This window comes from Halyomorpha halys, unplaced genomic scaffold (assembly GCF_000696795.3).
Source record: "Halyomorpha halys isolate HHAL.00 unplaced genomic scaffold, Hhal_1.1 Scaffold994.1, whole genome shotgun sequence".
Classification (NCBI taxonomy): domain Eukaryota; kingdom Metazoa; phylum Arthropoda; class Insecta; order Hemiptera; family Pentatomidae; genus Halyomorpha; species Halyomorpha halys.
In genome coordinates this window covers 324,540-342,307 of record NW_027115041.1, presented here as the reverse complement: position 1 = coordinate 342,307, position 17,768 = coordinate 324,540, and the positions used below count along the sequence as shown (strand labels likewise).

General features: G+C 29.2%; 1 protein-coding gene across 2 annotated transcripts in view; it reads right to left on the bottom strand.

Annotated features, from left to right (window-relative positions):
• Positions 1 to 245: 245 nt before the first annotated feature.
• The window catches only part of Setd3 (SET domain containing 3), a 146,242-nt gene continuing 128,719 nt past the window's right edge, over positions 246 to 17,768 (bottom strand). Inside the window, exons 6-9 of one of the 2 annotated variants that reach the window (XM_014431667.2) lie at positions 11,616 to 11,733; positions 5,492 to 5,813; positions 5,202 to 5,350; positions 246 to 3,773 (exon numbers count right to left, since the gene is read on the bottom strand). In XM_014431667.2, the coding sequence (XP_014287153.1) occupies positions 3,642 to 3,773; positions 5,202 to 5,350; positions 5,492 to 5,813; positions 11,616 to 11,733 (721 nt within the window). In that variant the 3' untranslated portion in view covers positions 246 to 3,641. The remainder of the gene's footprint in view (positions 3,774 to 5,201; positions 5,351 to 5,491; positions 5,814 to 11,615; positions 11,734 to 17,768) is intronic. The other variant, XM_014431666.2, reaches the window with a different exon arrangement.

The following is a 17,768-nucleotide window of genomic DNA, read 5'->3' as shown; positions in this document are numbered from 1 at the left end:
TTAATTATTTGGTTGAATATTGAATTTAGGATTTTAGGATTTTTTAATTTTTAAATTTTTTATCAGATCCTTCTACTAACACCCTCTACTTGTTCTTTAAATTCTATTCATTATTTGACTGAATATAATTCCCAATAGTAAACTACCAATTAACAAGGAAATCTATTAAATAAAATAAAAATGCAACACAAGAATAGATTTATTTGTTTCAGTTTTCTAAAAATAATAAAATTATTATATACTTAAATAAGTATACATATGTTTATATTTTATATAGTGATTATGCTTACATTTATATTCAATCCAAAAAAAGAAAAATGCAGTTTTTAGTGATATGATACAATCAATAGGTATAGATAATTTAATTAAGAAAATATACAATATTTAACTGTACACATAAAAATAATTGAGCAATTCATAGGACCATTCTATAAAAAATACTATTACTGATAATCATTTCTTTTCAAATTCATTGAAATTACTTTTAATTACATACAAATTAATTATCATAGTGAAATAAATTATTAATTGATAGCAGAAACTAAGCTGATATCTCTTCTCTGTTCTACAGATGAAATTAAACATATTTTGTCAATTTAATATTCATTAAGGGAAATAAACATTTTAAGGTATCTTGAGGTATGCAAGAATCTCCCAGAAATAAAAGTCTAACAGGTACTGTGCACACATAGGATCATTCTAAATGTAACTCTTGAACAGGAAGGAAAGTGAGAACAGATCAAGAAGCAATTTAAATTAACTGGCTGATTTAATGTGAAAAATAATTAATATATTTAGCAACTCTATTGAGAGAGATTATTTCCATGAAGCTAGTATTAATAATGGGGTTGGAGTACTCAATTTAGCTACCTGCTGATGGGATAGTTGGCAGAAATATTTTCAACCTCGAATAAAAGAAATCCAGACATCCCAATCACCAAATCATTACTCAATCTCTATTGGGATAAATATTTATATCTTTAATTCAGTTTATGGTGCCACAATTCCTGAACAGAAACATGGCAATTTTGGCCAAAAATAGAAGAATCAGAAACTAATGGTAACTAAATAGCAGGTTAACTTCATCTGAAGCTAAGATGGTATTCGATGAAACTGGGAAAGTACATATTGATAAAAAATGACTAACATGTTTCGTAGAATTAGCAAATGAAGCAGGGACTGGATAAATGAGTAAATCTATATATATGACAATTTGAAGGACAGAGATCTAATTTCTTAATAATCCAAATTATAAGAGAGATAGACGGCTTAGCATTCTAAGCTAAAATGAGTGAGTATGACTCAGATCAATCTGGCATAAACATACTATAAATCAGTAGATTCCTGAACACCAATTACATTAGAATTACCTCTGTAAATTAAGAATTGAATTATTGGAGCTTTGACCAGCTCAATTTATACTATTGATACATAATAATTCATCAGTCTTAACATAAGCCAAAACTTAAAGGAAGTTATATTAAAAAGATTTCCCAAGCTTTGGAATGAAATTACTCGGAGAAGAAAACATCCAGTTGAAAAAAGAAAAATGAAACTTTAATAATCTTAGGACGATGTTGAAGTTTAGTAATTTAATAAGTAGTTTAGATATATTGCTACCATGGGCAAAACAAAACAGAGAGGATATTTATCAGCAAACAGTAAAAAAAAGCCTTTTCCATTACAATAATTGGAAGTTGGCTAGACAACACGCAGGTAACTTATAAATTCAACAGGTCTGGCTGAATCTTCTTTGGATTATAATTCTATGAAAGCTTTGGGTTACATATTCATGCATGAAATGTCCAATTTTTAAAATTATTATGTTTTGGCAGGATTAAAGTATTGTCTTTTAATCCCAAGCAAATTATTTTACATCGGTAATAAACAGTTTCTAATCCTATATTCATTAACAGTATTTGTTTTCTTCCAAGCAGGTATACAGATTTTAATTTCATTTCAAATGTGGCAATGGAAATACATCATTTCCAAGTGATTTGTTTTTATGAATTCAATATTGGTCATTCTGCTGCCCACTCAGCTAGGTGTACTAATCAAACTTTTGGCGAGGTAATTCTGAAGAACCATTTGTTCTTAATTTTTAAAATTTCCTTTAAGAGATACAACATAAAAAAAATGTATTCCATGGACAGAATAACTAGGAAGCTGTGGAAGAAGACCCTCATAAAACAATAAGAGAATTTGAACCAGACCTCAGCACAAATCAAAAGACAGTTTCCAGTCGATTGATCAAAAAAGCTAGATAGCTCCATTCCTGGTCCTACACGGGCTAAATTCGTGTCATTGGTTGAAACGTCTGGAGATTTGTATATCTCTGCTTGCACGTAAAAAAAAAAAAAAATGAATCATTTCATGAGCAAATACATAATAACTTCTGATAAAAAAGGGATCATATATGACAATTAATGCTGATCCTGTGTAAATGCCTAAACATCTGAAAAAATTAATGGTTATTTCTGGTTTCCCGTGGCTGGCATAGTCTATACTTTAGTCCTACTAAAGGGAAAAACATTTATTTCAATATTATTCTGCCAAGAAATTGACCAAAATTATCAAAAAGCCACCACTAGGAAATAGGAAAGGGCCTATCCTGCTGCAAGATAATGCCCAATCTTATGTTTCAATAAAGATAATAAATAAATTAAACGCGTCAGGATATGAAGTCCTGCCTTATCCCCCATATTTTCCTGATCTATGCCCAACAGACTACCACTTTTGTTTTCAGAGTTTGAACAAGATTATGGAAGGAAAATAGTTTAAAAATAATTTAGACATGAAAAATGCGTTTTCTGATTCTGTTTCCCCACGTAACTCAAACGTTTTTAAATATGGGATAGAAAACTAGGTTAATTGTTGTCAAAAGTGTGTAGACAAATCTGGTAAATAAATTTGATTTCTTTGTCAATTTTTTATTTACTTTCTTTTTCTAAAAACGGACATTTCATGCTTGACAACCCAACAATAACTTAAAATAAATACATAAATAAGCAAAATAATTATGAAAATACATAGAAAACAAAATATAATATCATGAATCTTTGCTTCTATATTTAAATGCAATAAGAAATGAAAAAGATTAACATAGATGTAGACAAATAGACAATTTTTATTTTCAAGCAGAATTAAAAAAAACATTCAATCCTAGGAAAAATTTTCCTGACTGCTTGCCTATGTTAAGAAAAAACACCTTCACAACCACTTATAAAATTAATTTGTTAATAAACAAACAATAATTACACAAATAAAAAAAATTAAGCACAAAATTCTCAACAACCATCTAGATTATAAACATAAATAAGAAATAATTATATATATTTTGGGATAAGCGAGATCTAAAAATTATAAGTTTTATGGTTCTATTAAACAACGGAATTTTACAGAAAAGTACGGACTTTACAAATAGAAAAACAAATATTTCTACTAATTAGAAAGATGTATTTAGATACTACTGCCATTTCGTAAAGATACTTGATTTGTTATTTAAACAAAATTTCATAAATAAAAATATAGTAAAAATTAGCGATAAAATTAAATAATTTAAAGCTTTCAGCAAACAACCTTCAATTAACACAAAGAATCGCTGGCATAAGCCATAGAATTGTTAATTAAGCATAACCAAATTATTGTTTAAGATGGTCTTCAACATAAGCTAAAACTTTTGTAAGGATTCTTTTTTCACTGAGACGCAACAAAACTGCTAATTTTAAGCAAGGTGTCATCTCTTTCTTAGTAAGAAGTAATTTTTCATCCTCCTGAAAAAAAAAATATTTATAATAGAAGTCATATTTCAGAAATAGTTATACAGATTGTTACAAATAAAAAATTCTTAAAGATTTTTTGTACTAAGTTTTTAAATGCATGTCTCTTATAACTCTTCCAAAGCAGTTACTTAGCAGAAGTTTATAAGTTGACCGCATATAATTGAACGATGAGATGGCTGGGTGGTGGTTGAAAAATGTTCTTGAACAGCCAAAAACTATTTATTGGAAACCAATCGTTCAACCCATGCTGGGTTTCCAATAAATAGTCACAATAATTATATCCCTATCCTTGATCATTTTGTTCAAATCTTTTTAAATCTTGACAAAATTACTATGAATGCATGCTGTTCAAACTATAAACTTGAAAGTTTAAATAAGAGTGCTAAAAATTAATTTCTTGGTATATTTATTAGCAGTTGTGGAATAAATTAGCTAAAATACATTCATTCTATTACCCAATAATAACTTTATTGAATCAAAATATATTATAAGTGGCTCTTGCAGTTTGTTTGATTCACAGATGAACTAGTTTTTTTATTTAAATTTGTTCTCACCATGCCAAGGTATTGTCAAAAAAATGTAAATGCTTTTTAACTACCTAAAGTATAGGAAGTAACATAATAAATCAAAAATGTTTTTTTAGATCTAACTAGAGAGAAAAATTTTCAGGGTAGAGTTATAGGAGGTTAAATATCAATTCAATCTATATGATAATTTAAATAAATCAAAATGAATACTCAGCAACTTTTGTATTTTTTTTTTTAATTTAAAAACATAAGTATTAGATAATTTTTGTTGACACCTATAAAAATTTACAAAAAAAAGTTTTAGTTTTTTGTGTGCCATGCCATACCTTATTTACCAACACCCTCAGTTCAAATCTATACAAAATACGATAGCATAAAAAGTGTCTACGATAATTTTTCAAAAGTTTTTTTTGTACAACTTTCAAGGTTTTGTGACAAACATTGTCTCAAAATACCCGCCTTCCCCTTCCCCAAATTGCAGGAATTCTGTAAAGAGAGCTTGATTTTAAAATACTAAATCATAAAATATTTACGACAAACAAAGCATGATAAAAAATTTCAAATTATTTACTAATAACTGATATGATATTTATCTTGTAGAACGTTTTTGAGCAGAATTCATAAGACACAAAAATAAAAGTCAACCCCACCCAAGTCGAATTTGAAGTAGTGCTGCTGGAGATTTGAGGTTACTAAGGTGATTCCTTAACACACTTGGCTACCTATATTTAATACACTAGTACATTTCACATAATTTCTCTAAAGGAAAAATTTATGCAAGGTTTTAGACATTGTCACACACACATCATATCCTAAATACCATATAATTATGTTTGATGCTTATTAATAACTAAATTAAATAATGAAAAATCTTTTAGAACTAAAAACTTACTTCAAGTGATGTGGGATAAGCAGCCAAAAGTAGTTTAATCCTAGTACCCAAGAATTGCCACATGCGTTTCTCAATGCTGGTGTCGACAGCGCACTGAGGATGAAGCAGGTCAAACCTGCTTGGATTCTTCTTCCAATCTTCAAGTTGATCTGCATTAAAATAAAATGTGATAGATATCATAATAATAAATTAATTAATACTTTATATACTATTTGTAACAATCAGTCTGCGGTTGTAGTAATAACATTGCTATTAAATATTAAATTTTATATTAATAATATTACACTCACCCTTGTCCATGTTGAAGACTCGAAGGAATGCCAATAACTTGCCTTCAACTGGTCCTGGTGTGAGGAGGAATTCAGAGGAGTGTGGAACAGCAATTTCAGAGAGCAGTGCTTTACGGGCCTCAACAAGTGGGTCAGATTTAGAGACCCCAAGGCGCAGCCTAACACCATCGTGCATGTTATTCATGTGAACAAAGCCATTGTGAAGGAATACATCAGAGTTTGGTCTTGCACCGTAAGACATGAATACTTGGCTCCCGGCAGTAAAGTCTCGGCAAGAATAATACTCGCTCTGATCTACCTCAATGTTGTAGTCAGTAGTTAACTGAAAAAAAAATTAATTAAAAAATGCTGACTTATTCAATTAAAAATTAATTTACAATTAAATGGATGAGTAGCATACGGATACAATTGACAATTTTGTGAATAAGATTTTTTTTTTAAGCCTGCCTGCGCCTGAACCTAATTCTTCAGTATTCAGAAGATTGTGAAATGGTCAATAATAATTAATATCAATAATTACTTAATATTATTTATAAATTGAAATCAACCAGTATTATTTATATATCCACTTGCCCTTGCTCTCGAGAGCATTACAGGTGTGCAGCAGTCTTATGTTACACACGTGTGTGTAGCATCCACTATCTACTGCTAATAAAAAAATTTTAAAAACAACAAATTGCAATGTTAAATTTTTGGCAAGGTTCAGCCTTCTGTCCCTCTTTCTCCCAGTGGCCTCCAGAAGCTGGTCTTCTTTGACTAATATTGAAGGGGGTTGGAATAGGCAACAATAGTTTTCCACTGAATACAAATTCCTTGTAATAAGTGTAGTTTTCTTTGGTTACTTGCTGAGGGAAATCATTCTCTGTGAGGGCGTAAAGTTCAGTTTCCCATAGCAATCTGGCCTGCAGTCCATCAAAGGCAGTACAGTCCATGATGATGGGCTCAGCAGTCACCAGGACACCACAAATGGGGTATACCGTTTGATCATCGCCACTCTTGTCATCTATCAGTTGTGACAGAATATCCATCACTATAATATAACAGGATTTTTAAGAGCTGAGAGAAGATTTTAGACCAATATTAGGATATTTGCATTACATAAAATGCATAAACTGTTTTTCTATTTTTATTATTTTGTTTTCTTCTTCTTTTTTATCCATTTGAATAAGAGAAGCATTTGGTCTGATTTGTAGTAAACATAACCCAGAGCCATAGGATTTATTCTTATCACCCACCACCATCCACATCGAACTAAATGAATATTTCATATGAAGTAACTCAAAACCAATTTTTATCAAATATATGTACATATTATATTATATATGCCTATATATTTTACTGTTTAATTCCATTTAATTGTACTTCGAATAAGAAAGCAATAAATATTTTGATTTAAATAAATTTTTGTATTATTTGGGTTAAAATGTAATCAACTTCAGAATTAGCACTCAAATTTAGTAAACAATTTAATCAATGTTTTCTAGAAATAGATCATCAAATTGGATTAAAGAATAAGTATTTTGGTGTTCAGATTTAAAACTTGAAGAAATTTATGTGGGAAGTATAAGTGCAACCTCCTTCTGGAATTCCATCTCCATTCCCCAATCCTCATCCATTATTTCCTTTAAACAACACCTATTTCTTCACTTATTGCATAACCAAACCTCTGCATCATTGTAAACAATATAGTTAATTATATATTGATTAACATTATAAACAGTAGTTAAGTCAAGATCTGAATGTAATGTTCATTTTACTAAGTGGAAACTTTTAAATGCTTGCCAGACAAAAATCATAATGTATGAACCATGTATTTATTCTTAGGGGACATATGTCCCCGAATAAAATTATTTTTTCATTTCATTTCAATTATTTCTAGATGTCGTTTAATGTGTGATACCTCTAACTGCGAAAAAATCATTAAATCGATTATTATGTTATAATAAAATTATAAAATATTTATACAAATCAAAAAAAAATTCTAGTAAAATTATGCTTTGTCCCATTATAGTATGGGTATAAATATTTTTACTTTGAGACTTCTTTTGAATTATCTTTGAAATGATGGCTTGATTTATTTTTTTAATGGTATGAAAAAGTATGATATTAAAGATTTTGTAGACTTATGCGATATCACATCCAAAGTGACGATACATATTTTATTTTCAATATAAACTTTTCACGTTTAATAGGGTTTCCGTTTTAGAGAGGTATCCTTTAAGAGAAGTTTCACAGTATAAAATTTATATCCTATAAGTTATTATTTAATTATATATTTTTAGAAGCTGTTGAATCGAAATAGCACGTTTTCTATTACAATTTAAAATGTGGATGAGAAAATTAAAGAAAGAAAGAATATTACAAAATAGCCTTCATGAGGAGGACTATAATGAAAGAGATTTACACTAGCCAGCGGGAACAACAATAACTTTCAAAAGAGAAGAAACTAGAACAGTTTCCCATCTCCCACCATTATATGGATATGAGGTGAGATTGAGTGAGCAGCAAAACAACTAATGCAATAAAACATTTCCTTACGACTGAAGTTTCATAATCGTTCTTAATGTTCATTAATTAATGGATATCGTCTACAAACAAGACATATAAATAAATCACGAGTTTCGATAAAGTAATTTTTAATAAATAATTCGAATTTTATCGTTCGAAATTGTTTTGATGTTGCCCATCTATATTTCGTTAGCCATATTTTATATTCGGATATTCCTTTTGGGGATTAAAAAACCGAAAACTTCTCAAAACTGAAGCTTTTAAATTTTACTATAAATTAAAAAAAAAAAGAAAAGAAAATTCTACTTTCATTCAATGAATGTAAAAGGTGAACAAAAAAGTATGCATCCAAGAAACAGAGGTAAATGAATTTAAAAAATGAAAACCAGTAAATAAAAATATATTTGATATAGTTGATCCTTTCAATTAAACAATATACAGTTATGACCAATCAAAATCTCCCTGTGATCTAACTCAAACAAACACTGCATTAAGAATCAATATTCCACATTCCACTAAGTCCTCAAGAGGCAGGCACAGACCTGCAATTATGTAAATTTTAGTGATTTCAGAAGAAATCAGTTGTTAATTTTAAGTTCCTTATGCAACCTCGTTATATGATTCGCCATCTTATGGGCATACTCACGAATGATATAGTATCATATCGATGCTAATTTCCCAAAAATGTTAATCCGCAACCAACAATAATAAAATATCTAACTTCTTCAGCCATGAAACCAAAATTTAAATATATACAATTTAAACCAATACAATAAATCCATTAATAATAATAATAAACGCCTAACGAACCCGAAGGTTCGATGCCGATACCACCAAACGCTCTCCGCATACATTCTTCCAGTGATGCCCCTCCAAACCCAATTCCACTAAATATGTTAAACGCAATCCTCCCATTTACGTTTCGGTCTACACCTCAGACGTTTACCCGTTGGTTCAGTGTTTATTACCATTTTAGGGATCCGCTCCTTACTAAACCCTACAACCTTACATGCGTGTCCATCTTATATGCCATGACTGTTTTGTGGTATTTTTGAACTAAAAAATATGTGAGTAAGGCGTTCAATCCTACGACACACTCTCCAGCAATCCTGGAGGTCTGCTCTCATTATTATTGGTCAGCGAGTCCATTAGACTTAGCCGAGAGGAATTTCCACCGATCACCCCCACATCTGCCACCCGTGGGACGCTCCCCTACGCGGTAATGAGCCCGCGCGAGGGGGCTACATCAATAAATCCATTACCACTATATAAATGCAATAAATAAAGCCCACTATGCAATTAAATTAAATTATACGTTTATTGTTGAAATTTTTGTATTCCCCAAACCTGTATTAGCATAGAGGGGCACGGAATGGGAATATACTAAGTATGCTAATTTATAATAGTTATGGCGTTACAGGTCAGCCGAAAATTAAATGCAACTGAGGAATAACTTTCCTCTTTTTTAATTTAGTATAGGGTCTTCATTTATGTGAAATGTTTAATTTTCTAGTTATAAGCCAAAAATTGAATAAATTTTTCGAATTTTTTTTTAGAATCCTGCAGCTGCCAAGGTGGGAAACGATAAGTACGGACGCAGCACTCAAAAGAACATATAACTATTGAGAAAAAATTGTAATATTTTTCCGGAAATATTCTTTTTTTTTAACCTCTAATGACTGGACTATTAATTGGAGGAAAAACCAGGCGGTTAAGTACGGTTTCTGACCAAATCACTTCTTGCACAACATAGTAGAAATACTATACTTCTCTACCAAGTACTGAGTCCAAGATCTTTCTTGGGTTTTAAATAAATAATAAAAAAATAATTTCATTTATTTAAATAAATATAGCTCCCACATTGAGTTAAACAATTGAAATTAGCAAAATCACGTGTTTTATTTTTCGTGATACACACAGGATAACATTAGTCTAACGTCGTTTGAAGTTTCGTTTGGCAGAGTGTAACACACCAATGCTAGTGGGAGCCGAAAAAAAGGCTGGGAGAGAAATAGAAGTATGTCTTACTTAATTTTAATATTAGTCTTCCCATACAGCCTTTATCTCCTTACAATACTTAGACTGTTCATGTCTGTCAACACTATTTATGTATCCATAATGTTAGTATTTTCTTATAATTTAATCATTCTGTATATTCTTTTATTCATTGGTTGTTATCTTGTTTTTTATTGTTAGCCCTGAGAAGGCTTGAAATTCTGGCTGAAACCATAACTTTAATCAAACTTAAATTAAACAAATATATGATGAAGTAGGAAAACTAAAAAAAGTCAGTCTGGGAGGAAAAATTGTAAAATTGAGTAATTATAATGTGAAAGTAGTAAATATCTAATAGCAGACCTTCAAAAGCGAGTAGGGGAAAGAGAATTAATAATATATAATCCATAACTTTGTATAAGCCTGTGATTATGATATTTTATTTTCCAAAATATTAAAAATTCAGCTGATATTCAATACTGAATTATAAAAGATGAGTACATTGAAAAAAAAAAGGAGGATGAAAATTAATCCTACGAGGATTTCAGGTATTTTTCTTTCCTCTCCTGTCACGGTCCATGAAACGCCATGCTCAAACTTATATAGCTAGATTGTTTCTTTTTGAAACATAAAGGTAAATGTAATCTTAAAGATGTTCAAATTCTTCCTGCAATGAAGAAGGAAATTTCCGTTTTAATTTAGTGATCTCTTTCTTAGTCTGCACGTCCCGTACACATTACCGAAATGTGACTGTACTGGTTAACTTTGCGCCAGAGATAGTGAAGATATTTTGCTTCAGTAGACCTGTCCTCAATCGTGAGGCTACGTTTCTCGATTTTTTTAATTTCAACATGATTTCAGTAAACAAGTTATTTCAAATCAATGAGAATTATCCTCAAATCAATTCTTGTTTGAAATAAATTCGCAATTTTGATATTTCTTTAGTCTAGAATTATACTAAGTAAAAATGTCTGTTAATGATTTATTTTCATGAGAAAAAGTATATTAACTATAAAAAATAAAGAAAAATATTTCTCTAACAATTTCCGAACAAAATTATTTTTAAATTTTTATTTAGTATATTTTTAATGGTTCTTTTCTTTAATTATGCCAGCCTTAAATTACACCACAAATTTATTTCCAGGTTTTTTTGATGAATTTTAGAAAGTGCTAAGTAATTTACAATGATTTATATAATAAAATTTATAAATTTCAGATTTTTTAAACTCTTGTAAGTGGCTTCAAAATGCATAAAACAAAGAAAAGTTCAAAATTTGGAGAGCAGTAACCCACATTGACATACCAGTATGTACTGTATTGGTCATGCTTTCGCCCACAACTTAAATAAGAACAATAAACATTAAAAAAAAAATCAGTAGATTAAATTATCAACTAGCAACTTTTAAAATTTCTAATCTTATCCGAAGCTCTTATCTTCAGTTAACTCAAAACGAAGCATAGATAAGTTGGTTATACTACGCGAATTCAAATATACATATGATATATAAATGAGAGAAAGTAATAACTGCACATCAAACAACATTTATTAATATCATCACGTTATTTTTAAACGTGAATACTAAACTGAGTTAGGAAAGAGTTAAAAATAAACTGATTGTACCTTAGCATTGTCATGGTTGCCCATATCCCAATAGGGTATGAGTGCCAGGATCATGGGGTTCTCAGGCTGGGTGGTAGGGATCAAGTTCTGCCTAGTCATCACGGTAGAGACAGCCCATCTGAAAAAAATAAATAATAATAAGTAATGTACCAGCTTATTGGAATAATAATAATAATAATAATAAGTAATGTACCAGCTTATTGGAATAATAATAATAATAATAACCATAAAAATAAAACAAAAACTATAGGAACTAGGGCTACCACTTTTAGGGAAAAACAGATTTATTTCAATATAATAATACAGTATAAAATTCCATTTTTTTTATTACTTAGTAATTGATCATAACATAATAAACATTGAAATATTTCAGTATTTTTCAAAATATTTCAATTTAATTTTGGGTCAATATTAATTATCTGCAATTTATTAACAGTTTATTTTCCTTTTTTTTTTTTATTCTTCATATTTTCCCTGTTTCTTAAAAATAAGAATTTTTATAGATTTTATTTTTAGTTAGTTATCATATATTTTAAAGAGTATTGTTGAATTATCTATTAACTGTTCCCGGCCACGAGTTGGTATGGCTCAGTCTGGTTAAACATAAAATATAAGCACATAAAAAATATATAAATGTAAGCACATGTTTCTAATAAGTTTAATTTCACAATCCTTGAGGATATACAAAATTTAAAATCTTAGATACATAAGTAATAGTACAAGAGCCGGGAAGAAAAAAAGGCAGTTATCTCACCCCAATTTTTGATTACTCTAATGAAAACTATGGATGATTATTAGTCAAAATTGATTGTCTAGGTAGTATAGGCCAAGTATAGGTAATTTTTCATTCGGAGCTCTATATCTTAAAAACTACCAACGAAACTAGAAAATCTAAGAGAACATTATTTAAAGAAGAGTAAATTTGCTAAAATATGAGCCCTAATAGAGTAATTTACGTTAAATAGTTCTCGAGATATAGCTTTTTAAAAAGCAAAATTTCTTAAAAATCTACTGAAAGATTAGTAGTTAGTTAATTTATTTTGAGAAACCTATATCTCAGGAACTATGTGACGTACACATGCCTATTAGCACTCAAATTAAAGCTAATTTAATGGACTATAAAGAAGTTTATGACCTTTACCTTCGTAGGAATAGTACTTGTCATGATATTTGCTAAAATAAATTGATTTATAGTTGTTTGAAAAAAAGTTTGATTTATAAAAAACTTCATTTCAGAAACCATTAGACGTACAGATGTCTGCCAGCGCTCAAATTGAAGCTAGTTAAATTTATTACAAAATAGTTAATTATGTTTATCTTTGTAGGAGTAGTAGTTTTTATGATATTTGACAAAATAAACTCACAAAATGTAAATTTCTAGTTGTTCGTATAAAATGTCGGATTTTTGAAAAATATATCTCTAGATCCATAAGACGCACATATGTCTGCCAACACTCAAAATAAAAGAAATTTAACTTACTATAAAGTAGTTTATGACACTTATCTTCGTAGGGGTAGTGGTTTTTATGATATTCATAAATGAATATAAATGTGGCAAATGAAAATTTGTCCGAACAACTATAAATCAATTTATTTTAGCAAATTTCATGTAAGCTATTACTCCTACGAAGATAAACATCATAAACTACTTTATAGCTCATTAAACTAGCTTTAATTTGAGTGCTAATTGACATCTGTACGTCAAATGGTTTTAAGATATACATTTTTCAAAATAAATCCACTAACTACTGATCTTTCAGTACGTCCCATACAACATTTTTATGAAATGTTGCTTTTTAAAAAGCTATATCTCGAAAACTATTTAACGTGAATAACTCTATTAGGGCTCATATTTTAGCAAATTTACTCTTCTTTAAATGACGTTCTCTTAGGTTTTCTTGTGTTGTTGGTACTTTTTAAGATATAGAACTCCGAATGAAGAATTAGTTTTTTTTATCACTTTGAAACAGCCACCATTTTTTATTCCCCCTACCTACACTTGGCAGACTCATCAATTTTGAATATTAATTATACATAGTTTTCATTAAAGTAATCAAAAATTGGGGTGAGATAACTGCCTTTTTTCTCCTCTTGGGCTCTTGTACTATAACAAAGGAACATTAAGTTTTTATTAATATAGAGAGAATAGACGATATTGAAGATTCCAGATATCTTAGTACAATTTAGGTCATTTCTTTAAGTAATTTCATTCAAGTTGTCTCATACATAGTTTGTGAAAAAATGTACCATATATAGTTTGATATAAATATATTACTCCAATAAAGTTTTATTTTGTTCATAAATTTTTTTCTACTGAATAAATCCATTATTCCAATAGCTAAAACCCTTTCCAGGACATTATAAAAGACAGCTAGTAAATAGGTTAAGAACATTCAGAAATCCAAGGTAAGTAACAAAAGAACATTACATTTCCATTTATATAAATGTATATTTAAATACACTAAGATTTTTTTATTTTTAACTATTATTATTTTTTGGTTTTTATTATCTTGTTTGTTAATTTATTTACTAGGGCAACCCCCCACCCTGAAATTTACATGTTTCTTTTTTTAGTTAGTACTTTTTCTTTTCTTCTATACGGCAAGATTTTTCTATTTTTTCTTTAATTTAATTATTATTATAATTTTTTGTTTCTCTTATCTTGTTTGTTATTTTACTTACTAAGCCGACGCCCTTCCTATGTCTCTAGTCTGTAACAAAGATAAATAAATAAATAAATAAAAAATTATAAAAGAATTCATTAATGATAGCCCAACGATTTCGAATTTTTTTCATCAAGAAATTTTCAGTGGTTTGTAATTTTTTTTTATTTTGTTAATTACAAAATATGGTAATTATCTGAAATACATTGACAATTTTTTTTCTCTTCTTTTTTTTTTTTTATATATTTTCTTAATTTCTACCTAAAGTATTCTTTATAGTTTCATTTTTAGTTAGTTATTTTTTTAACAGTATTATTTTGTTATCTTTGTATATTTGAAATTTGCATCAAGTGTGGTTTTTTTTTTTTTAGTTAGTATTTTTTCTTTTCTTTTATACATCAAGAATTTTCTATTTTTTCATTTTATCGTTTCTTTTTTTATAATTAATAATATTTTTCTGTTCTTCTGATCAAAAACAAAAAAATAATTTGTAATTTTATTTACTAGGCCGACGCCCTTCGCATGTCTCTAGTCTATAACAAAGGTGAATAAATAAAAAACTATATAAGAATTCATTTATGATAGCCCAACGATTTCGAATTGTTTCAAGTTACAAAATATGTTAATTACTTGTTATTTATTGACAATTTATTTTACTATTGTATTTTTATCTCTTTTATTTTTTTATTTTCTCTGTTTCTTAATTTCTACCAAAAGAATTTTTTGTAGATTGATAGATTTTTTTCTTTTCTTTAGTACAGTAAGATATTTCCATTTTTTATTTCATCTTTTCTTTTTTAATTATAATAATAATTTTTTTTTTTATCTTGTTTGTTATTTTACTTACTAGGCCAATCTCATCTGTATGTCTCTAGATTATATAGATATAAATAAATATAAAATATAAAGAATTCATTAATAATTGACAAACTCGTACCCAACGATGCATAAAAGCAATAAGATAAGGAAGGGTAATAAAGGTAATTCTACTGTCAAATGCTATCAAATTACATAAAAATATTTAGATCCATAAGTCTATCTACTCTATAACAAAAATACACATTATTTTCCCACAGTGATAATAACATATTTCTGATCAGAAGATATCAACAAAGTAGCGGCAACCCTTTAAGGAAGGATATCATTCATCAAATAACGCGGATAGATTCATAGTATAGAACTATCTCAGAATATGATTTTCCATATCAGGGAACGGTTCTCAATTGTAAAACTAATATCAGGTTCACATAACAGCTCTAACTAGCTCGAACTATCAACATAAGTTCTGATTAACTCAATGTGAAGTTGGTCAAATTCCGACAAGAACAAATATTTAAGGAAATGAATTTCTGAAAGCTGTCAGGAAATTTTGTCACTTTGGGTAAAGAAACTAGTTAGTGAGACTAATCACAGAGAAACCTGAATTAAAAAAAAAAAACTTAGACAAGGAATCTATTTTTTACAAGAAAGAATATTGAGCGGAACAGAATGAACTGTCATAGAGGGGAGGGCAGGATTTATCATTTAAAGACATTTTTAAAAATTAAATTCACCGATATATCATATGCCACGATATGAAAGCATTTTCAACAATATGAGCTACACTTACATATTAAGTAAAAAAAAAAACTTCCATATGTTCCCAAAAATGTGGAAGCGGTGTGGCTCAGTAGTGAGGCCTAACTCCAAGGACCCAGGTACGAATCCGGCTGTGACACATAATTATTTATTCCGTTACTGCCTTTAGTCAAACCAGTAGGTTCGAGGAGCCCTTCAGAGTACCCAGTCTCATAAAGTGGGTATTCTCAGTTGGGGAAAATTCTGGCGGTTAAGCGTGATTCTGACCACATCACCTCCTTGCATCACCGTTGGTCTATTAACAGTACTTCCTTACAAAGTATTGCACACTGCAAAAGTAGCGGTACAGAAATTTTTCTTTCTTTTATATTAACATATAAATATGAGGCAGATAATAATAAACATTGAAAAGTGGATTTTGAGATTAATATGAAAAAGAAACGATCAAGTTGCAATTATTACTTTTTTTTATTAATTAACAATAAAAATAATAAATATAAAATGCAAAGCAAAGAAAGTGTACAGGACAAGAAGAAATGATTATAATCAACATTTAAACAACTGTTCAAATGGTAATTATTTTTCATAATTTCATTATTTATTTATTTTTTAATTAAAATTCACCTTGTACCTCATTTCTCTCAAAATTCTATTTTCTATGTTTTTTGTATCTATTCATATAATGTTTGAAAAAAACATTGGGCCTAATGATTCACTTCTGGATTGAAATGAAAAGTAATTAGATTTACTTAAAATTCATTCTGCACGACGAATATATTTTGTGATATTTTACAAAATAAAAGAAAATTATGAAATCTTTAACTTTTTGGAGAGGTAATTTTCTATTCAGTTTTTTGTGAGTATCTCATAAAGTAATACTGGTAACGAGCTCAGTTAAGTATTAAATTGTAGCTTTGAAGTTATTTAGTAACAATTGAAAAAAAAACTCCATTAAAATTCCAAATATTGGTCAAATGTTTACAAAAGTAAATTGTCTGGCAAACTACTTTTCTTTTTTATATTAGCTACTTTGAAGAAATCAAAATTTGACATTTAGGACCAAGACTCAAACATATCAACCTGTGCAATCTTTGTCAGAGCTCCTTCCAATCCTACTGAAGGCTACTAATACTTATAAATGTTCAAAAGGAAATTAAAAATAAATCCTGTGAGGAGATAACATTTACTGAAAGGATAGGAACAAAATATCAGATAGGCCTAGGAGACTAATCTCATTCATGACAAACTTGTGAATGGGCGGAAGAGGCTCTTTCACGCCCATCTCCGATCTTCACCGTTCGCGGAACACGGTCATTATCGCCAGCCAGATAATCGATTTCCCTTTAAGTTGCCGAGCGGCAGTTAAGTAACACAGGGAGATATAGTAATAAGAATAATATCTCTACTGTAAACTGTTATATTCCAGATTAATGTGAATGGATGGAAATTGTAGAGTTCTCTATATTGATGTCTGTTTTATTAGTACATGAGCCCGATCCCTAAAATACACATCAGAAAATGATTTAAAAAAATATTTTCTATCACACTTAACACAGAAACGCATTCCTGGCGGTTCTACAACGTAAATAGTTTTAGATTAATAACCCAGTTAGTGGCTAAGAGTAGAATATTATAATCCCGTAAAACACATACTATGTTAATTTGCAAATGCATTTTTCAGCTTGCAATTCACAATCGGTGATCGGCAAACAATTTTATTTTAGTTTTTAACGGACCATTTCTGATTCGGTCAGGTGGTACAAACCTACTGACCATGTGGAAACTGAACAAGGGTTAGGGTTATAGGTAATGCTTGGCCAGTCAAGATAAACATCGTCAGTTTAGCTCGCCCATAACGAAAAATATATACCATAGCTAATAATACAGAATGATTATAACTTTTTTTTTTTTT